The following is a 26,007-nucleotide window of genomic DNA, read 5'->3' as shown; positions in this document are numbered from 1 at the left end:
TCTCAAAGGTTTAAAAGTGTCTTATACAGAATCTCCATTACTTACATGTATTACAACAGACCACAAATTCAAGTATGTTTAAAGACTTAGTGAATGCACTCTGATCTTTGTGCAGCTTATAAGGTTGAAGACTATAATATATTGTAGTTTCTAGGACTGTGTAGAGCAGTGGTTCTCAGTTTCAGACCCAGAGGACAAATTTGGCTGCATGTTTTCATCCCAATCTACTTTTTCCTGTGTTAATTAAGCAAGCTGTAACATTGTAGTTTGTGTTTTATTGTATCTATCCAGAAGTTACAATCCGGTTATGCTAAATCTCTACTGAACTAACTGTGAATTTAGATGCATAAGAATTCTTTTTTTTTTTACTTTTTAATATTTTGTTCTTTTTAATTTTCTGGTTAATTGTGCAATTATTTTCTAATAAGCCCACAATTGTGTAACAGTAGTGTAGCCGCCCTTTTGCAGTCAGTTTCATATACCCTGTTGTTTGATATGCTGGTCAATTAATTAGACACTCATTTTCACTCCCCTTTCTGAAATATGGTCATAAGATGAAGTTTGATTTTCTCCTTGTGACACTTTTCCCCTATACTTGTTCTGAAATAGATGTATTCCTGTGGCCTTGGAAGCACCATCCATGTTCAGTTTGTCACTTGCTGTAGTTTTTGTTTGCAGCACCTTGGAGCCTGTAGCTTTTGAGCAGTTGTCTACAATCCCTTCAACATGTTGGTGAACATGGTGGTGAATTACATGTTATATTTAGTAAGCTGCTGGCAGTGATGTTTACACTCTCAAGTATCTTGTTGTGTTCTTGACCTTCATTTCAGTTTTATGGTCATGTTCCTTGTATTGAATTGTTTGTCTTTTCTTGTTGACTTCATATGTCACCCTTTGTCTTCTTTTTGAGAATGTGTGTCCTTTTTACTCTTATTAGATCGGTATACAAAAGTTGGTACGCCTATGTCATATGATCATCTGACTGCCAGAAGTATAGCAAGCCAACAATCTTTTTGGGCAGTTCCTTAACTTAAGCACAATAGACGTCCTTTCAATATTGTGCATTCAGTAATTAGTGGTGAATGGAAATGAAGAGTTTAATACTTACTGCTTTAGCCATTTAGTGAAGGATATTTCACTCATCTATTTCTGCTGTGGAAGATAGACCTTCCTCTATGTATTTGACGAAAGAATATTCAAGACTAGATAAACAGATAAAAGAAAATGGTTGTTTATTTTTTTTCCTGAAAAAGTACTTTTTTGCAAAAGTAGTACATACTAATACATTTGAAAGGTGTGAGTATGCTCTTTTTCATATTGTGTCAGTTTCGTTAGGACATGCTCAAGCTGACATTCAACATTAATGAGATTTGTGATGTTTCATGATGTATTGGGTAATTTCCCATTTTCTCGAATGGTTACTTTAAGTACCCATTTACTTAAAAAGGTAAATGAAAGAAGTGTAAACACAGTGCTGATTTTTGTCGGGTAGTTAAATACTGTGATCGTCTGCTGACAGTTGTAACTTAAGGTCTGATTTAAGTCTGAAGAAAGGAACACTCTGAAGATTCTTTTGAATATCCCATTGGTTTAATGGCCTACAGGGCTTAAAGTACAAGCAAAAGAATATATAAAACCATTACTTTACACTAATAGTTATATGAGCTCAAAGCATTAGCACACCGGGATACAATTCAGATGGAAAAAGAACATGTTTTAAAAGCCCTAGGCTGGCAAGAAACTTGATTTTGTCAGATAATAATGTTGTGGCTTAAAGAAACCCTGAAGGTGAGAGTTAATTTGGACGGATTAGACTTATTAGATCAAACCATTTTATTTTATGACAGGTGTACCATAGAATCAGATGAAACTCAAAGGAACGATGAAATCTAATGCTTTATTATTATTATTTTTAATGCTTGGTTTTGGTTCCCTGTCAGTACCTTGAACAGCAAGGAAACGTGCAACTTTTCAGGGAATTTTAATATTTACTGCTGAAATAAAGTTTTGTCAATCAGTCTTTGATTTATAAAGCCCTGTGTGTAGAATATGCCATGACAAAGTATGTCACGACAGGTCCAAGAATAATGTTGTTATATGTACTGTAAATAAACAACCATACTTTTTATACTCAAACTTTCCAGAAATGTATATTTTGTTATAGATTATTTTGTAATGACAGTAAGAAATATGTAAGTTTACTTACCTGGTTGTTTATATGAATTTTACATGTACTCCCTATGCAACATGGAAAATGGCAAATATCATCCCATTATATAAAAAGGGTGACAGGGCAGATCCAAGCAACTATAGGCCAGTAAGCTTAACATGCATCACAGGAAAATTAATGGAAGGAATTATTAAGAATAAGATTGAGCAACACATGGCAAGGACAGGAGTTATTCTGAACAGTCAGCATGGCTTCAGAAGAGGGAGGTTGTGTTTTACTAACTTGCTGGAATTCTATGAGGAGGCAACAAAAGGATACGATCAAAGTAGAGCTTATGATATTATTTATCTGGACTTTCAGAAAGCATTTGATCAGGTGCCACATGAGGGGTTAGGCATCAAGTTAAAAGAAGTGGGAGTTCAGGGTGATGTTTTTAGATGGGTACAGAATTGGCTGAAACACAGGAAGCAGAGGGTGATGGTGCGAGGAACCTCATCAGAACTGGCCGATGTTAAGAGTGGTGTTCCACAGGGGTCAGTGCTAGGGCCGCAGCAATTTGTAATATATATAAATGATTTAGATAGGAATAGAAGTAACAAGCTGATTAAGTTTGCAGATGATACCAAGAAAAGGTCGATTAGCAGATAATTTGGAATCCATTATATCATTACAGAAGGACTTGGATAGCATACAGGCTTGGGCAGATTTGTGGCAGATGAAATTTAATGTCAGTAAATGTAAAGTATTACACATAGGAAGTAAAAATATTAGATTTGAATACACAATGTGTGATCGGAAAATCGACAGTACACCTAATGAGAAGGATTTAGGAGTCATAGTGGACTCTAAGCTATCAACTTCCCGACAGTGTTCAGAAGCCATTAAGAAGGCTAACAGAATATTAGGTTATATAGCACGATCTGTGGAGTACAAGTCCAAGGAGGTTATGCTCAACCTTTATGATGCACTGGTGAGGCCTCATCTTGAGTACTGTGTGCAGTTTTGGTCTCCAGGCTACAAAAACGACATAGCAGCACTAGAAAAGGTTCAGAGAAGAGCGACTAGGCTGATTCCAGGTCTACAGGGGTTGAATTAAGAGGAAAGATTAAAAGAGCTGAGCCTTTACAGTTTAAGCAAAAGAAGATTAAGAGGTGACATGATTGAAGTGTTTAAAATTATGAAGGGAATTAATACAGTGGATCGAGACTTGTATTTTAAAATGAGTTCATCAAGAACACGGGAAACAGTTGGAAACTTGTTAAGGGTAAATTTCGCACAAACATTAGGAAGTTTTTCTTTACACAAAGGACAATAGATACTTGGAATAAGCTACCAAGTAGTGTGGTAGACAGTAAGACATTAGGGACTTTGAAAACTCGACTTGATATTTTCTTGGAGGAAATAAGTGGATTGGACTGGCGAGCTTTGTTGGGCTGAATGGCCTGTTCTCGTCTAGAGTGTTCTAATGTTCTAAGTGGTGTTTTCTTTTTTTGTTTTAATTTTTCTTCCAGATTTCAACAATGTTTTTGTTTGCTCAAATTTTGGCTGTAAGTTTTAAGGGCGAGTATTGAGGTAATCATTAACGTGCACTGTGACAGGCCAGCATCCTATCTTGAGATAGTTTTAGCTTTAAGACCAGTGTTGTCTCACCCCAACACAGCAGAATTATATTAGACAGGTGTAGAAATGGATACTGAATGTATGGACCCTGCTTAGTTTGGCCCTCTAAACAAAAGAATTTGTTTAAGGCATTGACTCAAAATGAATATTATAAGTGTGGTACAGGGATACTGTCCCTTGGTTGCACAGTTGCCCTGATATTGAATTTCTGCTCCAGCTAATTTCTTGACTGAAAGTCCTCAGAGTTAGTGTGTCAGAAACACGATGTGCAGCATTGTTCATAATGACACTCAATTTTGTTTTAATTCTCTCCTTCAATAGGTCCTTTAGGGGGCCTGGAGTGTTTCCTATAACTGAGCTTGCCCTTTTAATTAGCTTGTTGATTCGGTGGGCCTCTCTTAAAGTGATGTTACCAGTCCAACACACCACAGCACAGAAAATCTCGTTGGCCATCAGAGAGCTGTAAAAAGATGTCAGTATCTCCTCTCATCACAAAAACACTTGATTAGCTGGATATCTGGTGACTGAGCAAGAAATTGTATTAAAGTGAAACTTTGTTCATGTTCTTTGGTTGAACCCATCACATCCGGCATGCAGCATTGTCTTTCTATAGCTGACCATTTATAGGTGTCTGTGTTGAAGTCAAGAAAATTTAGGTGTCATGTAACGCTGTAACTGATTACAAACTTATATGACAAAAATACACCCCACCTAAACGTAACACCACAAAGCCTGTATTGTTGTTAACTTTTAGAATTGACTGTTTCAGGTATTTATTGTTGTCACTAAGATTAATCAACAGGAACCAGATTTATCAGACTATGCAGTCCCAATTGTGTCCATTGTTTGTGGTTCAACATCTCAGCAATCACATTTGCTTTTGTTTTCATCAACAGAAGTGGACCGGCTTTAGATCTTTGGCTGTCACACTATTGGTATGCAAGGTTGTTCATGTAGATAAACCTCTTATGTCATGACAGTTTTAGTCAGCAGTTAATTTACTTACTGTTGCCTATTAGCCTGCATTTGATATGTCATCCTCTGTCCACCCTTTTTAGCTATGTTCTGTTTCTGACTGCATGGATTCTATTGGCTATCTGCAGATATGTTGGTAAATTATTTATGATGCACATGTAACACTGTTCTTCAAAAACCTTAAAGGGTTGATGTTACTTAAACACATCAAGCTGCTGGCACTGCTAACTGGCAGGTTTTAGAGCCACTTAAATCGTTTGTCTTGCCACTCTCCCTCTGAAACGCAGACACACTGAATTCATTGGTACCTGCCTACTTGTTTTTAATTAGTGTTGCTTGTTTTTATGATGCCATCACTGACTGATCAATCATTTAGGCGAATGGGTAAGATGCACCAAACAAAGTGAACACTTGGTTTATTACATAAAGAAGGACAAAATTGGAGCCATGCAAAACATGTTGATCTAAAGGCCTCAAAATTCTTCTGTGATCTCAGTATTTTGAGCAACACAGCACTTTTTCATGAAGTACACAGCTTTGTTGAAGTCAAAGCAGTGTAAATCTATAAGTAATGATGTTTTAAAGCCTGTACCATAGCCTTTAACCGAGGATATGTTTAAAATATACATATATTTTTATTGATTTAGTATGTCCAGTAGCTACATTTTGCTTGTGCCAAAGACTGAATCTGCTCCCCAGGCTCAGAGGTGAATGTGCTCTTGTGTAAGAGGTATTATTCCTAAAGTATATTTAAAGAATTTATAAGAGCGCATGAGTCAACTATGCTTAAATGTAAGACTGAAATGCTAAAAGGCCCTTATCATATAGATTTTGCTTTAGTCATCCATAATTTATTTTAGCTGTTTTATATGCCATTATAAATGTTATGGCAGAGGATGCTTTTTACATTTCTTCCTCTTTCAGCTTGCTTATTGAAAATCTCCCTGAGAAAGATAATAGTCAGAAATATGGCAGGTGGTCTTACAGCACAAGGCACTTTTTCATTCTTACTCCTTTTAAACAAGAAATAATCTATAATGTGTAAATATTTTGCATCATGCACGGTAATCAAACTGCATTTTGCCACACTACTTGTACTTTGCTGAAAATGACTTTCTTCTCTCCTACAAATAGAGTAAAAATTTAGCTTATTGAAAATTACAGGAAAAGCAATTTTTTTATACTGTTTCAAATGATTCATAGCTGGATGGAGCTTAACAAATAACTGTCAACTGAGTGCGTATATGCTGCATGGTGCCATTACTTGCCTTTTTATGCATGGTCATCTGTTCAGAAATAAGATGTAGAAATTAAAACATTACCTTGAATAAAACTGGGTTTAACTTATTTATAGTTTTCTAATGAAACCTGTTGCAAAATATCTTCTTTGCTTTAATGAAAATAGTTTTTCACATCTCTGTTGAAATGACTCTTGAGGTTTCTGTTGTTCCCATTAAGGTTAATCAGCAGGAGGAGCCAGATTCTTCTAACTAGGCAGTACTCTAGTGTCCATTGTTTGTGGTTCCAAATCTTGCCAACCACTTCTGCTTTGTTTTCATCAGCAGAAGTGGGCCTGCTTTGGATCTTTGGGTGCTACATTATTGGTATGCAAGGCTATGCATACCTACCTATGCACAACTATCAATATATCCCTATATGTGTAACAAAAGAAGATGGCGGCACAGTACTTAGTACTGCTACCTCAGCGCTTCAGAGTCCCAGGATCAACAATTTCTGCACCTTTTCTTTACCTTTATGTGGGATTTTCATCAGGTACTGATGTTTTCCTTCCATATCCCCGATATGTGCATTAATTGGCAACACTAAATTGCCTCTGACTGAGTTAGTGTGATTATGTGCATGTATACTCTCCAGGAATATTTCCATGCTTTATGCCTGATTTTTCTTGAAAAGCTTATACAGACCCTGCAAATTTGATAAAAAGTTGGTTGTTTTTTGCATTGTGCCATCTTCTGTCTCAGGAGACTAGATATGAAACCTGACCCTCTGATAGACTTGTGTTCCACAAGTCCTAACCTTGCACCCCTGATGGGATAGGGTGTAGTTTTTCTGAGCTCAAAATGGATTTAGTGGGTATGGTAATAGATGAACTGGGAGTAGGCCACATTCCTGCTTCTGAGATACATTGGTGCTTCCACCAGTGTTTCTTGCTGTTGTTGAGGTTAAGCAATTAAAGTTTTCAAGATGTCTTTGTGGAAAAACAGTAATTTTTCATTTTTGTCTCCTGCTTTGGTGTATGCATTGCATGCTTCTGAATATGCATACGTTGTTTTTATCAAGAGCCCCTGATGAAGTTTAGTTTGCCTTTACTTATGGTGAATAATATTATACATTACTTAAAATTAAGATCGTTTTGAGAACATGTATGCAGCATGACTGACTGCCAGCAGGCGTACTGATACCAATTGTTCTTTGTCTTCTACAGCCCAAAGCCAAGGTGGAAGCCATGACCCTTGATTTAGCTTCTCTACGCAGTGTGCAAGAATTTGCTCAGGCATTTAAGTCAAAGAATCTGTAAGTAGCAGTGTTTTAAAAGTGCTTCATTACTACAATACTAATAACCCAATGTGATAAAAAAAAAAAATATTATTATTAAATACTTGCAAAATATAACATTGTGGTGAATACAGTTTTAATATCCTGGGTTATTTTTCATTTCACTTTGTATTTTTGTGTAGTATTTATGCATTACATTTATGTAGATCAAATTTTCCTTACAATACTCTCTTTAAGCATCTTTTAATGGCATATCATATACATTTCTTTTCTTTTAAACCACCAAAAATAGTTTACCTTAACACAGTAAATACTGAAACCAACCTGTTTAAAATTCCATTTATTTCTTTGACATCGTCCAGAGAGGTCTTTGACATGACCAAAATCCCCTTCCCCATGTGTGTACCTACATTGGCGAACTATTAAATTAGAAAGAGGGCGCTGGGCCAACCTTTCAAATAATAACAGTCATGTTGGTATGTTATTTCCCTCTCTCAGAAGTCAATAAGCAACTGACCCAGTCAACAAAATAATTATAGCAAACTGATTTCTGGAGAGTAATAAGTCCTTCACAGTCTTCTAGTTAAACCAATTACTCCCTGGCCCTGATAAAGTTATACTTCAGAGAGACAAGAAAAGATGTCATTCACACAGGCTGCCTTCTAAAGTTATACAGTATGAGTGATTTTTTTAATAAGAAAAAAGATCTGTGCAACAATGGGAACAGAATCAGTGGTATAAGTGTTACATATAGAACCGCAGAATAACAGGAAAATTAAATATGGACATCAGAATTAATATGACATAAAAATGTTTATAAAATTGTATATATGCTTCATTTTTTAAAATTTTATTTATAATTCAAAATATTTCATTTATGCTATTTGTATTATGATTATGCCTTTATAACTAAAATGTACCTTATGACTAGACAAAGCGGTGACAGTGTAAAATGTAAAATCGCTTATCTAGTTATGTGTTAAAATAAAGAGAACGAATAACACTTTTAAAAATGCTGTATCATTAAAAAATGTCATTAGAGTCAAGTACACAGAAAGAACAAACCACTGTTGTAATTGGCAAGGTTCATCAGAGGCTTCCAGACAACTGAGATCAGTCAAATTCTTTTAGTGTTCTGCAATTAATAAAAGTTGTGGTGGGCTGGCGCCCTGCCCAGGGTTTGTTTCCTGCCTTGCACCCTGTGTTGGCTGGGATTGGCTCCAGCAGACCCCCGTAGTTAGGATATAGCGGGTTGGATAAGGGATGGAATTAATAAAAGTTATTACTTCAGATAATGTAGATTCTATTCCAGTAATGTAATGCCGCTTACTTAAGTATCAATCCAAATAGTTTGAATTAAATTTGATATATTTAATAATGCCAAGATACTAACATGTTCTTGACAGGTATCACTTGGAAAATGTTTTCACAATGCTTCTTGTTTTTGTCTAAATCATCTAAAACCCTGGACATTTTTTTTATTCTTACACAGGATTATTTGTCTTTATACTTAGGTGAAGCTTACACCTGAAATATGCTAAGCAGCTTGAAATACTGGAATAAGCTTGAGTCATTTGTAGCAGCCTACATTCTGCCAGATAAATCCTTGTGGTTTCCTAAGAGGACAAACATACTCTTCCAGAATGAACATGTGCTTATTTGAGAGATTTACAATGGTTTAGACCATGGCAGTCAAGCTTGGGTCCTGGAGGGCACAATGGGGAAAGGCTTTCATTTCAGCCGCTTTCCCAATTAGCAGCCAAATACCACTGCTAATGGAACACATAATATTTCTTTTGCCTTAATTTTAATTGCCATGCTTTTCTAAGATTTAAGAACATTTTATTCTTTTACTTCTATTTTCATTAACTACCTAACTTGAATTCATTTGCTGGAGGGGCACCATTTTCACTCCAGGTAATTTCTTAATTTGAAACAAATTTCTGCTGTTAATTCAGCAGCTTGTTAATACTCTTATTCTGCCACACTATAAAACTGTTGATTTTCTTTTTTCCAAGAGAATCTTCCAAATGCTTTTATGGACTGAAACAGGTCAACATTTGTTAGATGGCCTCTACTTTTTTCCATTTTTATTAAGTTAAATATGATGGGCAAAAAGACCCAAATGGGGTGAATTTAGCTGGATATCTGTTGGCTTACTTTATAATTATTTATAATTTTGCTGTTTGTCTAAGAAAAAGAAAAAAGAGCTCTAAATCTAAAAAAGCAAGGCAATTAAATTTAAGGCAAACGATGTAATTTACATTAGTGGCAGTAATTGATTACTAATTGAGAAAATGGCTGGAACGAATACTAGCAGCCACTGAGGCTCTCCAGGATCTAAGTTTGACTCCTCCGATGTACAGTATGCATTGTAATGCATGGCATGTAGGGACTGACCACCTTGCTAGGATGAACTCCTTTCCCTTACCTGGCCAGAAGGCCCAGGTGGCAAATGGACAGAAACAGCGGCAGAGTGTTCCCTGCCTTAGTCAGGAAGGTGGAAGAAGATGCCAGTGCAGAAGTGGGCACGGTGGCATCTTTTCAGAGTTTGAGGTTTCAGAGAGTGAGATGGAAGGATGGGGGAGACAACCTGGCTGGGCTACATGCACCCTGACACGTTAGGTGGCAGCATCCCTGGGCAGAGGTGCCAGTATGGACACCCTCAAGGCATGCTATGAACTGTAGTCCTATGAGGCATCCTTGTTGGGTTCCAGGGGTGCCACAAAAGGATGTTGTAGGGATTTGTCTGTCATGTTTTTGGAAACTTCTGCTCAAACTGGAAGTGCTTCCAACAAGCAACGCCGTAGCACTGGAAGTACTCCTGTGTCTAAGATAATAAAAGTCACGTTATCTCAACGAGGCAAATTGGAGTCGGATGGAAGACAGACAAAGCTCACCTGGGAAGAGTGAAGGAAAGGAAAAGAAGATAGAAATTGGGTTTTGTATTGTGCTTGTGCCAGTACAATAAAGACATCTGCCTTTGTAAAGATAATTATTTCTAATTAAACCTTTTATTTAAAACCAGGATTTGTGTGTAGAGGTTGTGTCTGGTGATTGGGGTACAAGTAATCCAAGTACTTAAACACACATCCATATATTTCACCCAAAAAAATAAATACAAATTGTGTATTGCACTTATAACAACTCCACAAAACTCTAAACAGCTAGAAGGAAACATCACACAGATACTCAAATCATAAATTACTACAACAAAAAAGGAAGCAGACCACCTCAAAGGATATAAACCACAAAACATAAACTATGACATTTTATGTCAAAACTTGTCAGCACTCTTACTGACCACATCACTATCAGCTGTGATGTCATTTACAAAAGCAGAATTTGCCTTCAGCTTGAGAGTAATTTTTATTTTGAAGAACCCTTTTCCAGGATGCATACGTGGCTCAAACAAGATATCTATGTAGCCAGCTCCTTTGACATGTAGGCACGTGTAGTAAGTGAGCCCTGCAATCGCCTGACACCCTGTTTAATGATTGTCTTCTGGTTGCAGTGTCTGTAAACAAAATTCATCCCTTTTAAATTTTTAAATTCATAACAATGGATTTAATTCAGCTATTCTGACACTGGTCAACAGTGTTTTATATTTACAATTAATTTAGATCACTTTATAGACTTCTGTGTTCATTTGACATAAGAATCTTTTTCTATTGATCAATGTAAAAAAAAGTAAAATGAAATCCATTGTGACTCAATGTTGTATAACAATAAAATATGCAAACTTTCAAAGGGTTGAATAATTTTATAGGCAGTCTGTGTAAAAATTGGTTTGTTTTGAGAATGAGTCAGAACTTCTGTCCAGGGGTTTATATACCGTATACGATCCCAGGATATACAGAAACACTACTTAAAAAACTAGTGTGAAAATTCCTTTATAATATAGGCCATTTACAGATGTGTGCAATTTGCCATTAGAATGGAAACTATATTTGCCAGGAACATTACTTCCTATTGAGGGAAGTCCATACTTGACTGAAGTTGTAAAATGTCGTACAAATGAGGAGTATGACCTATTGCTGGACGTTTCTCTCATTCTAAATGTAAAACCAATAAAACGGTCCTCTTTCATTGTAGTTGGACATTGCTTTTCTGAACTAAATAACCCTACTTTTGTCCTGTCTCCTCAATAAACATTTATTGAAAGATTTTGTCAGTTACTGTGCAGCAAGAAATTTCCCCAGAAAGATGGACTGTATTTGCATTGCATAATAACAGCTAAGAATTTTAGTATTATAATGGCTTTCAGTGTCTGTAGATATGTTGATATTTGCAAGAATATCTAGATTTTTTGACACTGTTAATGCTGCCTTCTAAACATTGAGTTAGACATTGTGATCATAGTTAAGTGCTAAAAAAATTTCACTTATATTCCACTATAGTAACAATGAAATATCTACTTTCTATCCATTTAATGAATGTAACATAAACTTTGACGTGTGTTAAGCTGAAAGATCACTGACGTGAACATTATGGAACCATGAATAGCTTAGTAAAGGCCACTAAAGTATTAGGATTTTTTGTTTGAACCTAAGCAATTTCCCCCATAGGATTGTATGTAAATACAATTAATCCGTTCCAGATCATATGAACTGTATGTAAATATATATATTTTTTTTAAGTTTTTAAGCACAAATATAGTTAATTAAACCATAGAATGTACAGTGTAATAGTAAACTAAATGTAAAAACATTGAATAACACTGAGAAAACCTTGAACAACAGAGAAAACTAACACTGCAATAGTTCGCGCTATAGCGCAAACAACCGCTGGCTAAAAGCACTTTTTTAATGAGTTTTAAGCACAGGGAAAAAAATGAACATTTGAAAAAATCCGTAATTTAATAAACCACCAAGAAAAATAACATTGCAACAATGCACGCTACGAACCGAAACACTGGAAACAGAAGTGAAAACAAAATTAAGCCCAGTGCATTCTTTAACTGCCTTCCTACCTTAATGCGTCCAGCTCTCTCTCACGCTGCCTGTGTGTCTGCGCGTCTCTCACTCGCGCTGCCTGTGTGTCTGCGCGTCTCTCTCTCACGCTGCCTGTGTGTGTGCGCGTGCTCTCTCTCGTGCTGCCTGTGTGTGTGTGTGTGTGTGTGTGTGTGTGTGAGTGTGTCGCCCTCTCTCGCTCTCTCTCTCTTGCTCGCTGTACAGGAAATGCACAGGGAGAGACTGAACATGTACAAACCAAAAGGGAAACTGGCTTGTTTGTATACCGAGTATGTGGTTGTGAACCGAGGCAAAAGTTTGGCGAACGTTTTGGTCGTAAACCGAGTTGTACGTGTACCGAGACGTTCGTAAACCGAGGTTCCACTGTATATATGTTTTAGTATCTAGTTTTTGCTGACCTGAGTTTTTCTGTTATCCTTTGGATTTATAAGATTTTTATGTCATCATGATGGCATTTCATACAGTAAGTTCATTATGCATTGTGAATGCCGTGGAGGACAGCCGGGCATCCCAGCTGGATGACGGCATGACCTCTTGCCAAGATGGAAGTTGCAAGGGTTTGGACAAGCACAAGCTGAAGGCCAGATGCAGTTTCATCCCCCATACAGTAGGTGGCAGTGGTTCACTGGTAGCGTTCCAGCTTGGGCACCTGAAGGGGATCATAGGAAGTAAAGTCCAGAAGTGCAGCCCTGTCGGGGTCCCTGGATGCTGCAAAGGGATGCTGTTGGAGGAGGACGGCCTTGATTCTCCCACTACCCAGAAACTCTCCCCACAAATGATGGAGGTTTACTGGAAGTCTTTCCAGGTCCAGCATAAAAGGAACCTACTGCCTTTTCTGAAGGAAAAGAAAAAGTTTCATTGTTTTGTATGATTGTTGGCTGTGCTTCATTATATAATGTGCTTTGTGGATTAAAAATCCATTATTTGAATCCATGACTGTGTTGGGTATTATTTTGTTTGGAGAATGGCAATCAGTGGCACACCATATTAGTTATAGCATGTTCATGCCAGGTGTCAAATGTATGTTGAATCCTGAACTTTTGTGGTGTACATGTAACTTCATCATGGCCAATTGTGCATAAAGGGACATTAGTTGTCAAATAATCTGTTGGTGGAATGGACATTTTGTATGTTCTGGCTGTGCCAGGCTGTGCTTAGTTCATTGAGTAATGGTTTGAATTTTGACTTTTTTTTTTTTAACCTATTCTCTATTTCTGAATTGTTCTACATTTTCATGGGCACTTACTGTAATGGTGACTTGCAATGGAACAGATGCATTCTAGATTTGTATGCATCTAGGAAAATTATTGTGCAGTTTTAAACTTTTCATTTCCCTACAGAAGTAGTTGATCTTGTAGGCGATTCTCAGATAAAATGACAGAATATGCCAAATTTTTGGATGTACAGTATTTATAATTTCTGTGTTCTTTACTATTGAGACCAATGTTTAGGAGCCCACATTCCTTATGAAGTATAATATAAATATGAACAATAACGATAATCAAGTTGTTCAGAGGTTCTTCACCAACTACACTGAAGTCTTAACATTAATTTAACTCCTTATAAACAAAACAGGTAGAGTTTCAGATTTTCTATTTTTAGAACTTCTCAATTAAGTTTTTCCTGAAAACTAAAATAGGAAATAGAACACAGAATTTGGAGAAGTTAAACATTTGTAACATTTTGCTTTGCTTAGCCTTTCACTGTTTATTCAGCTGCGTCTAACCTGTATATGCAGGATGGTTATTAGCACGTTTCAAAACTATGGCTTTTCAAAAGACTTTGAAGAGGCTTTTTGACAGAAACGTGTGGTCATTTTTAATGGTGGATGAAAGTATAATTGCTCTGTAAACATTTCTTTACTCTTACAAAACCTTTCATTTTCTACAATCTTATAAAAGACTGCTTTTGCTTATTAGAGAGGTTTAATTTAGTACACATAAAGATTTTAAGCTCCGTATTTATAGCAAAGTTTATTTACATTTTGCTGCGCAGGTTTATTTGAATTGTCACACTTTCTTCTTGCGTTTTTTGTGTTTGATGATCTTTTTAGAGACCTAACTCATTTTGTAGCTTATTAGTTTTTATCAAAACAGTATAGAATGTGTCCAATTAGCCTTGTAATTTTTTTGATAACCACCCAGCCTTCTGTCCACTTTCTGTCTTAGTTAAAGACAGTTCAGCACCAGAGCAGTTTCTAATTATGTTGGCAGCAGGACTCACAAACTCAGTTCTTGGAGTGCCACTGTGGGAGCTTATTTTTGTTCCTAAGGAGTTTTCTGACAGTTTAATTTTAACAGATATTTGTTTCTTAATGTGTTTCTCATTTATTTATTTCTGAACACAATAGGTGGCTTAAAGAATAACTTCCTGTATTTTCCATAAGGAAAGTGTGTTAACTTTCAATTTAAGCTATGTGTGTTTAGTGTTCCCACTGCAGCGTCTGTTTCTCTTTAAATACTATTGCACCTTTCAGTACTCCTAATTTCCAATGTAAAACCACATTCTGATCAGCACCGACTAATGTGACAAAATACCTCAGCGCTTCATATATTGCTAAATTATCTAGAACTTTTTCGGTGTTATTAAGGAATCCGTCTGTGATCAAGGGATTCTTAAGAAAACGAATATAGTCCTACTTGAACATTTGTGATATCAGAATTCATTTTTTTGAAATTAAGTGCAAATGGTTCCAACTGATATGTGGAAATAGGGAAGCATAAGGCCTAATTAAGCTTATAGTTTAATTAAATGAGTGAAAGTAAGTAGCTGTAGTGGAATCCTGCAAATACTGTACCCCTTCAGGATTTAAATTTAGAACCCCTGTTATATGCCATATGCTAAGAAACAAAAAGCTTTATTATGAAATTATTAGAACTGCAAGGTGCAATAAGTGTTTAAATACAGACTGAACTGTGAGTAAAGCATGTAGCCACTGAGATCCATAGGCTTAACAAAAACACATTGCAGCTACAAAAGCTAACCAAAGAAGAGTAACCAAGCACATCCTTTAGTCTAAATTTTATGTCCAACTTGACAGGGTAAAAGATTTAAACATCTTTTGTCTTGAACAGAGAAAGTTACACAGGAAGCTAATGTAACACTTCAAAATTCTTAAATAAGTTGATAAAATTATTCCATTAGAATATGCATGAACCACATATTCAAAGAGAGTGGTAAAATTAAAGAGAGTGAATATAAGACAGAATTGAAGGAAGCACTTCTTCACACAAAGTATCATGAGACTGTGGAATAAGGTACTGTATATATACATTGTACTTCAAGGGGTAACTGTGAATAGATTTTGACACTACGTAGCTATTGGCTAATAAGTATGATGGGCTTAACTTTTTTTTTCACATTGTCAAATGCCTTATGTTCTTACAAAGTCAATTATGCACTATTGCATAAGTTTTAATTGTAAAAATGAGCGCATGTTAACCCTACCTCTTTCAAAGCAGCTCCTTGTAGAAGCAACATATCTCCACCAGTGCCCCTTCTGCCACATGACTGGAAATATTCTTCTTTATGATAGATAGCAATACTGTATTTATCCCAAGGGGAAATGCACTGTATATTTTTTACAGAAACTCAGTAAATATTATAACAAAAAATAACAGCAACAACCTCCCTCAAAAACACTCAATTCAAAAAAAAAATTGAAAAAAGTTTTCACTTAGCTAATGAGAAGAAAGCAGTTACAGTGAGGCATTGTAAAGATGTACTGCCATAGATATGGATGAGTCCCCAGTAGCGTTTCTTTACTCTCTTCTGTCAAATAATATTTTGCCTAAGAGTACTCAGTATAAATGTGTCAGAGAGAGGATGTGCAGCACTGTTCATAATGGTACTGAGTTTTTGTGTTCATTCTCTCCTTCACTACTACCTCCAGGAGTTCAGATTGTTCTCCATTACCGAGCTTGCTTTTTAATCTAGCTTTTTGATTTCTGTGGGCCACTGTTGAAATGATGCTACCAGCCCAGCACACCACAGTGTAGAAAATCAAACAAGCAATCACGTAATTATAGAACATTGATGTCAATACCAACGTCAAAGTAACAGCTTGAAAATAGTGTCCTTTTTATGATTTTTTATTTTAGGGAAGACAAAAACTGGGATGGTGACTTATTAAGACTGGTGAGTGGGGAGAGAAAAAGATTTGGGAGGCAAATAAACCCAGAAAGTGGGTGTTACTCTGGTGATAATGATAATGATGATGATGATGGTTGTGAGATTGATTGTGTAGAACTCTTAAAGTAATTAACTAGATTTACTTTGTTTTATAGACTTAATGTCATGCTCAAGCTGGTAGGACATCAGATATCAATTAGGCAAATACTGGCATGCTTCAATTTGTTTAAATTTAACTTTTTTAAGTGTAAGATTTTATCTTCTAACACTTGGTTAATGCCAACCTATATAGTGTTATTTCATACTATTTTTAATAGAAAAGAAGTTGATCTCAAAGAGATACTCAAGTTTATCATTTTTTTTCTCTTGCTGCACCCAGTTTTTTTCCTCTCGCATCTACAGTACACAGGATAATCACATGATATGACACTTATAGTACCATTGAACAGATGTGTTTTTGACTGCTGCTTCTCAGTTTTCTCTTTAAGGCTGTTTTATTATAATGCTCATGCTTATGCTTGTTATCAATTCAATCACATGTTCATGGTGTTAATGTTAAATGTTAAACTTTGTTCACTTTTGTTTATTGGCTCGAAATACAGTATATAAAATGTGCATACAATTGTTAAATGTTGTTCTAGCTGTAGAGGTGTTTTTTCAGCAGAAGAAAAGGGCGGTAAGTGTAGGATGTAATATGAGTACCTGAGTTTTTAGGAAATTGCCTTATTGATGGAGGAGTAGAATGTAAATTCTAAACATGTGCAGTGGATGACTGAGGAAAAAAACATTTAATGGACCTTATCAAAGATGGAAGCAGATTCTTATACTTTAAATAACCTTTCACAACCACAACAAAATATCCGTTCACATAATATGGCATAAATGTACATTAGAAGATATGTACAATATCTTGCTAAATAGTAATTTTCAGACATCTTGGAAAGATACTTTTAATTATTTTTTTTATTACTGTGGTAATAATATTGCCATAGGAAATAACTTTTTGTATTAGTTTTAACCCATAGAGGAGTGCATGGTGCCAAATAATAAAAAGAAGTATTATATCAAGAAAACACACAGCTGAAAGGTACAAATGGCAATTAATTCTGTATTCATTAAAAGCTGGATGTCATCACTGATCTAAGCTGGAGGGTTGTTTGTACTTGGTCTCAGGCGTAATTCCATGAGATAATATAATACAAATGACATACCTGATATCAATTATTAGTCCTGTTGGTGCAAAATGCTTTGAGATAGAGCTGCTCAGCTACCAACTGTTACTGTCAACTTTGACATTTGTGCATGTAGTGGTGGTAAACAATAGAGCATACTAATAATTCGAGTTGCCATGGACACCACAATATTATATTATCCTGATACTATACTTATGTCATTATATGACAATATTCCTGTTACATTCAGTTTGAACTGCTGGAGGAATTTTTATCTGAGTGCGACAGAGATGACCTAAGGACTTTCTTTTAGCGAAAGGCAAATGGACATTTAATTAAATGCAGGAATCTGATATATAAAATCTTTTTTTGGTAAAACCAAAACACTAACCAGAATTTCAGGTTACAACAACAATGTGTTTTAAAAAATCAGAGGTATTTCATAGAAATAGCCTGATTTGTATTTTATTGGTTCACGATCGTGCAATTGTGCCAATGTCATGATCCCTTCAGGTTTGGAACAACACACCAGGTCTTCACCAATAATATGACAGCGTCCCCTGAAAAACACAGAGGAACATAACAATGAAAGCAACAAGAAATAAAAATTAATAAACTAGTAAAAATGAAAATATCACAAATCAACTAGTAACATATATATATATACAGGGTGGTTTAGATCGTCTGAATGACTTTGATTTATGCAGGGGATTCCAGTTCGGCGCAAAGATGATTCTTTTTGTTGTCAGTTCGCACATTTCTTGATGGTCCTGGATTTTTCGGGTGATATATATATATATATTTTATTTTATTTTGTTTTTGCTGTATGCCCTGTTAAATTGAAAGTTTAAATCATATTTCTACATGCAAATGTCTTAATCAGTTATAAGACTAGTGAGTAAAATACTTCTTATCTGGCTTAAATATTTGTTTTATTTTTGTTAAAATAATTTCTGTTGTCTCTTACAGTCTCATGTTTGGTACATACCACATATTGGCATGACATCCTAACCTAGTCGACTCCCTTATGTGACTGTTATGTAGTATTTTTAGGAGGGATTGCACCTAATATTGGCGATCCTAAATTGTCCCTAGTATGTGCTTGGTGTGTGGGTGTGTGTGTGTGCATGTGCCCTGCGGTGGGCTGGCACCATGCCCAAGGTTTGTTTCCTGCCTTGTGCCCTGTGTTGGCTGGGATTGGCTCCAGCAGACCCCCGTGACCCTGTAGTTAGGATATAGTGGGTTGGATAATGGATGGATGGATTGCACCTAATAATTAACGACATAATGTTTCAGATTCATGGTTTAGTAAGAAGTTGTTCCTCAAGCACAGATGATCTTGCACCTAAATGATTACTTTACAAAGATGGTTGACACAGCAGCATATTTTCTTAAAATGATTATTTGCTTGAGCACAAGTCTCTTCCAAACTTATTATTTTAATTACTTAATGTTTAGACTCTGTTTAATGTGCACTGGCAAATTTTATAGCATAACTTTCATGAAGTCATATAGAGCCCCCACCATGTGCCTAGTACAGTACAGCATCTGAATTTCTGAAATGGTGGCTACAATGAAAGAATCAAAAAAACTGTTCTTAGATCACCAAAATAACATTGTAAATTTAAATTATTTCTGATAAAGGATGATAATGCATTCAAAAGGAAATGCAGATACTAAAAATAAATTAATAATGCATGTCTAACAATGACAGGTTTATTGTAAGCCTTTTACTGTATAACAAAAATCAGTTTAAAAAGGAAAACTAATGTACTGTACTTTTGTGTAATTCTCAGCGTTTTGCTTATCTCTACTTTCAATACCAAGAGTTTGAAAATACACTGCTCGACACACTGTAAGTTTTCTATTCATCTCTGAATTTTCCTCACCTTTTTCTTTTTTGATTTGACTTATGTAGTTTCACATCATTTATACATTTTCCATCGCTGGGTTAGTGCTGCCAAACTTTTTAAAGAAGGATTTCCTGTCCCGGGTTATCTGTAAGCGTCTCTGTTCATTTGTCTTGTATGTCCAAACTTTTTGCTTCCCAAGGTCCCACTGTCCTTATCTATGGGCCTTCACTGGTCCATGGGGAGTGCCAAGGCTCAAATAGCCGCAGGCTGCCCTCTGGCTAACTGTTGCATGCCAAGACATGGTCCTTGGTCAGCAGCCAACCTTACAGTTGGTGGCAAAGAATCATTAATGAGCCTTATTTGCCTAATTAAAAATCTGTCTGGGCTATTCTTGACAAAAGTGACTCTCCTTCCAAAGTCAGGCTCTGAAAAATATTACTTACTTGGAGGTTTGAAATTTCAGATTTCTCTTCAACCAAATTTAACATAAACCTAAATTGGCCCATAATTTTGTATAGGGGTTGGTTGGATAATTTCCTGTTATGCTATTTTATTATAATAAGGATTCAGTTAAATGAACATTTTACAACTTGACTTATTTTCCCACAAAACATTTAATGCCAAAAGTAATAAAATAACAGTTCCATCCAAACAGATGTACTTTAATAGAATTCAAGTGCAGAACATTACAACACAATGAGAAAACATGTTTTGTCTTTTTCCCTCCTAATGAAATACAATAAAAAATAAAAACAGCAGTGGAGCTGCAGAAAACTGAACAATTTATTTTTAGGCTTCTCAGCTCAGGCAGAATAAAATTCCAGAAAACATACCTGTTTGACACTCTTTTTAAACTGTGCTTAATTCAGTGTGTTCTAACTCTGCTAACATTGATATTGACATTGATGACCTCTGTAAATAATTAGTTAAATGTTAATATTCAGTATGGCTGTTAAATTGTGGGCCTGCAAGAAGATGAATTATGTTTTAAATCCTTTACCATGAACGGCATGAAGTTATTTCTGTAACAGCTGGTTTTTGGGGAACCCTTGGCACCCTGAGACCTGCAAATGGCCTAAGGTGGTCTGAGAATATGTTGTGTTGTGAAATAATATGCCTTGTTTATTGCTTACTGGAAAGTTAGGCATTTAGTCCACAGCCATGTTCAAAATTAATTAACAAGTTAATATCAAAGATCTCCAAAATAATATAGGCAGTCTCACAGAGGAGAGTTCTATCTCTAGTGTGATAGAAACATAGACCAGACATCTTGAATAGGTGTCCCTGGCTGCAAAAGGCTTTTGAAAATAACAGAGTTGTTCACAAGACTGAGTCCAAAATCTCAAAAATTATAGCTAGAAAGATGGAGAAAGTGCTCCCTTCAGTAATATCACAAGACAAAACTGGATTTATCAAGGGTCAACACTTATCTTCAAATCTTCGACGCCTGTTTAATGTAATATACTCACCAACTAAGTCAAACACCCCAGAAATATTATTATCATTGGATGGAGAAACAGCATTTGATATAATTGAATGGAAATACCTTTTTACTACATTGGAGAAATTTGGGTTTGGCCCAAACATTTGTGCATGGATCAAACTACTGTATACCAATCCAGAAGCTTCAATTTGTATCAACAACATTTTTGTTCAGACTACTTTAAACTAGAATGTGGTACCAGACAAGGATGCCCCTTGTCACTACTGCTATTTGCAATTGCCATTGAACCACTGGCAGCTCACGAAATGCTTATCAGATAAAGGGGATTATCAGAGAAGGACTTGAACAGAAAATTTCTCTATATACAGATGATATGGTACTGTATATTTCAGACCCACAAAATACTGTGCCTGCAGTCTTAACAGCACTCACAGAATTTCAAAAGATCTCTGGTCTCAGAATTAATCTGAATAAAAGTGTACTCTTTCCAGTGAATTCTCAAGCATATAATATTAGATTAGATACTCTACATTTTATCTTTGCAGAACAGTTTAAATACCCTTCATCTCACACTAGCTGGAAGAATTAACACTGTTAAGATGAATATTCTTCCTAAGCTCCTTTTTTATTTCGAAACATTCCAATATACATCAATAAATATTTTTTAAGCGATTAGATTCAACAATAACTTCATTTATTTGGAACTCAAAACATCCACGTATCCAAAGAGCAACCCTACAAAGACCTGAGGCAGAAGATGGCATGGCTCTACCTAACTTCCAGTTTTATTACTGGGCAGCAAACATACAATCTGTAAAAACCTGGACACAAATAGATGAACATACACAGGCCTGGTCCCCAATAGAACTAAAATCCTGCAGTACATCTTTATATTCCCTGCTCTGCACCCCAATAAATGCAAGTTATCGGCAATATACTAATAACCCAATTGTGCTTCACTCACTCAGAATATGCAACCAATGTAGAAAGCATTTTAAGATGGAGAAGCTTTTATCTGTGGCACCTCTGCAAGAGAACCACCTCTTTCAACCTTCGCAAACAGTTTTTAATATCTGGAAAAAATTTGGGATTAACTTGGTTAGAGATCTTTATATAGACAACGTCTTTGCATCCTATGAACAATTACATTCCAGATTTAACATTCCAGCTACACATTTCTTTCACTATCTTCAAATTAGGAACTTTGTTAAACAGAACCTGCCCGATTTTCCTCATCTTGAACCATTGTCCTTGCTGGAAAAAATATTACTCAATTTCAAGGACTCTGACACCATCTCTGCAATATATAAATTTATTTTACAGTCCCTCCCTTTCAAAGATAAAGAGGACACTGGGAAAAAGATCTCTCGATTAATATATCAGAAAAGGAGTGGAAAATAGCAATGCAGAGAATTCACTCAAGCTCCATATGCGCAAAGCGTACAATTATTCAACTCAAAATTACATATCGAGCACATCTGTCTCGCCTAAAACTCTCCAAAATGTTTCCAGGGCATGATCCAACCTGCAAACGCTACAATCAAGTCTCAGCCTCACTGGGTCACATGTTTTGGACCTGCACCAAATTAATATCATTCTGGACCAAACTTTTTAATTACCTTTCAGGCAGCCTTGGTCTCACAATCCCTCCTAACCCATTAACAGCTGTGTTTTGTGTTCTTCCAGATGGGTTTAAAGTGGAGAAGGACAAACAAACTGTGATTGCATTTATTACACTTTTGGCACGCAGACTTATTTTGCTAAACAGGAAGAATCCTAACTCTCCTCTTTTAAGTCTGTGAGAAACCGATGTTTTATACTATTTGAAATTGGAAAAAATCTAATTCTCAGTTAGAGGATCTGTACAGATTTTTTTCAAAACATGGGAGGATCTAATCTATACTAATAAAAGGCAAAGCCCTCACTCACTGACTCACTCACTGACTCATCACTAATTCTCCAACTTCCCGTGTAGGTAGAAGGCTGAAATTTGGCAGGCTTATTCCTTACAGCTTACTTACAAAAGTTGGGCAGGTTTCATTTCGAAATTCTACGCATAAGGGTCATAACTGGAAGCTATTTTTCCCCATATAATGTAATGGAGTCTTGAGTTGGAGATGGCCGCGGGGGGCGGAGTTTCGTGTGACATCATCACGCCTCCTACGTAAGTACGTAGAGCACAAGGAAGAACTCCAAACAGCGATCAGCACAAAACGCCATTTCACAATTGAGAAGGCAGAAAAACATTATGAAGCAAATGATGCATACAAGCATATTCATAAGTACAGCTACTGCGGAAACAAAGCACGGCATGAACCGTAAGTTTATATTAAATTAAGTTCATAGGCTACCACTAGCGTTTGTAATTTAGTGCCTGCCCATATAAGGCCGTCCATCAGCGGCAATCCAATACAAACACTGCCGGTAAATATTCACGTGTGAAGGACTGTGCTTATGCAGAGGAAGATGAGATGGTCAGGGTGGTGTTTGGCACAAACTCATTGAAACTGCGAGAGAAAGTTTTAAGTGCCGGGTCTTAGCTGACATTACACGAGATGGCACCAGTACAGCTGGGAACCTTCGATGCAAGAACACCAAGCGGCTCACGTGAACTGACGCAGTGCACAGACAAAAAGCAACAGTTCCAAAGAGTGCTGAACAAAACCGAATTACACAATTGAGAAGGCAGCAAAAAAATATGAAGCGACTTATACATAGAATCATATTCATAAGTGCAGCTACTGCGGAAACAAAGCACACGGTGGAAAAAGTGAATGTCCTGCTAAAGGAAGACAGTGTAAAAAAAACCCGTGCATGCAGTTTGTCACATCACAGATAAAAAGGAAGACAAGCTGTTTATTGATGCAGTAAGGAACTAATCGATGAATGAAACCTCTTATCTTTACAACGATTGACAAACACGGAATGTAACTTGAACACATCCTACAAATACGAGCCTGATTGAAAGAAATAATGATAATCAAATCCTTGATGACAGCAACATTCAATAACACTCACAAAACAATTACTGTATATTGACAATCATGTTACGTTATTTTTAAAATGTTCCCTTTTCTTTTCATAACTTCTACTTCTCCACTGATACACGGGTATATATATATAAATGTATATATATACCCGATCTACAATATATACTTTAGCATAGACAAGCCACACGCTGTGGCAATTGTAGAGTCTTCGCTCTAACGCCGACATTCGAGGTTCGATTCCGAGAGGGATGTACTGAGTATGTACGCGCTACCGATTCATTTTACCTTCGATCTCCTTGGTTTGGGACGTATGAAAAATATTAGGTAAAGCAGAATCATGTTACGTTATTTTTAAAATTTTCCCTTTCTTAGCACAAGCACAGCTAAGAAGCTTCGATGCATGTACTCCATAACGCGTTAAAAATAACGATTTAATCACACTTTCAATTCCAAGCAAACGGGAACTTTTGTCAATGCATGATTTCCTGGTACATCCATTACACTGATGCACACATCACAGCTACAAAGAATGTTAGAGTCGGAATAAAGCGCTCCTACGACTGATCATTTCGACTTCCGAGAAGCCTTGATAAAAGCATGGTTTTGTGCACACTGAAAAGCAAGCAAAATTAGATGCATTACAGAAAGCGGACTTTGTGGCTCTTACTGGGGATCATTGGACTTCCGTGACCGTTAGTAATTCTAAATACATCTAATTACAAAATGTTCAATGATCACACTGTTTTAGCCTAATGTACAAAATAATTTTGGCTAATGTTACTCAGAGTTTAAAGAGTAAGCTGGTCAAATTACCTTTTATGTTTCTGACTTATTTTTTAAGAAGAAAACTGCACTTTATGGTGAAATTTTGGTTATTATTATTTAAAGACAATACTATTCTGCAAATGTACTTAAAGTACTTAAACTACCACTTTATTTTTAAGTCTGCCCAATTTTAACCAGGGATGATATTTTTGTTTCTGTTTTGAATTCAAATGCAGTTTAAAGGCTTTTTTTCAGAAATTAAAACAGCTTCAGTTTACAATATTCATGTCCATGTCTATTATTTGATTCTGTCGCCCACTAAAACCGTTTTAAAAAAAAAAAACATTTGCGATTTGGGGCAAATTTACGTGTGCGATTACATACGATTAATCAAGATTAATTCTTACACAGCCTCTAATTAATTGGATTAATTTTTTAATCGAGTCCCACCTAATATATATATATATGTAGATATATATATGTAGATTTGTATATATATGTGTATATATATATATGTATGTGTGTATATGTGTATATATATATAACTGTATATATATGTGTATAGATGTGTGTATATATATATATTTATATATATGTTTATATGTATATATGTGTCTGTGTGTGTGTGTGTATATATATATATATATATATATATATATATATATATATATGCCAGCAACACTCATATCAATGACAAAACAATTACATTAACAATCATCTTACGTTATTTTTAAAATGTTTGCTTTTCTTTTCATAACTTCTTTAACACACTACTTCTCCGCTGCGAAGCGCGGGTATTCTGCTAGTCTATACTAATAAAAGGCAAAGCCCTCACTGACTCACTCACTCACTGACTCATCACTAATTCTCCAACTTCCCGTGTGGGTGGAAGGCTGAAATTTGGCAGGTTCATTCCTTACAGCTTCCTTACAAAAGTTGGGCAGGTTTTATATCGAAATTCTACGCGTAATGGTCATAACTGGAAGCAGTTTTCTCCATTTACTGTAATGGAGATGAGCTTCAACGCCGTTGGGGCGGAGTTTCGTGTGACATCATCACGCCTCCCACGTAATCACGCAGTACATAGAAAACCAGGAAGACCTAAAAAAAGCGCTGAAGAAAACATGCATTATATAATTGAGAAGGCAGCTAAACAATAAGAAGCGGCGAGTGACATATACAACCATATTCATGAGTTCTGCTACTGAAACAAAGCACGATGTAAACCTACACTTTAAATTAAGTTCATAGACAGGCTGCGCTGGCGTTTGTAATTTAGTGCCTGCCCATATAAGGCCGTCCGTCAGCGGCAATCCAATAGCAAACTGCCACGGGTAAATATTCACGGGTGAAGGACTGTGCTTATGGAGAGGAAGATGAGATGGTCAGGGTGGTGT

General features: G+C 36.1%; 1 protein-coding gene across 4 annotated transcripts in view; it reads left to right on the top strand.

The window, feature by feature from the left end:
• wwox (WW domain containing oxidoreductase) overlaps positions 1-26,007 on the top strand; it is a 1,268,497-nt gene that overhangs the window by 325,509 nt on the left and 916,981 nt on the right. For all 4 annotated transcript variants that reach the window (XM_039763360.1, XM_039763361.1, XM_039763363.1 and 1 more), the window contains exon 6: positions 7,212-7,300. In XM_039763360.1, the coding sequence (XP_039619294.1) occupies positions 7,212-7,300 (89 nt within the window). The remainder of the gene's footprint in view (positions 1-7,211; positions 7,301-26,007) is intronic.

This window comes from Polypterus senegalus, chromosome 9 (assembly GCF_016835505.1).
Source record: "Polypterus senegalus isolate Bchr_013 chromosome 9, ASM1683550v1, whole genome shotgun sequence".
Classification (NCBI taxonomy): Eukaryota; Metazoa; Chordata; class Cladistia; order Polypteriformes; family Polypteridae; genus Polypterus; species Polypterus senegalus.
The sequence above is the reverse complement of the archived record's forward strand: the minus strand, read 5'-3'. Positions and strand labels throughout refer to the sequence as shown.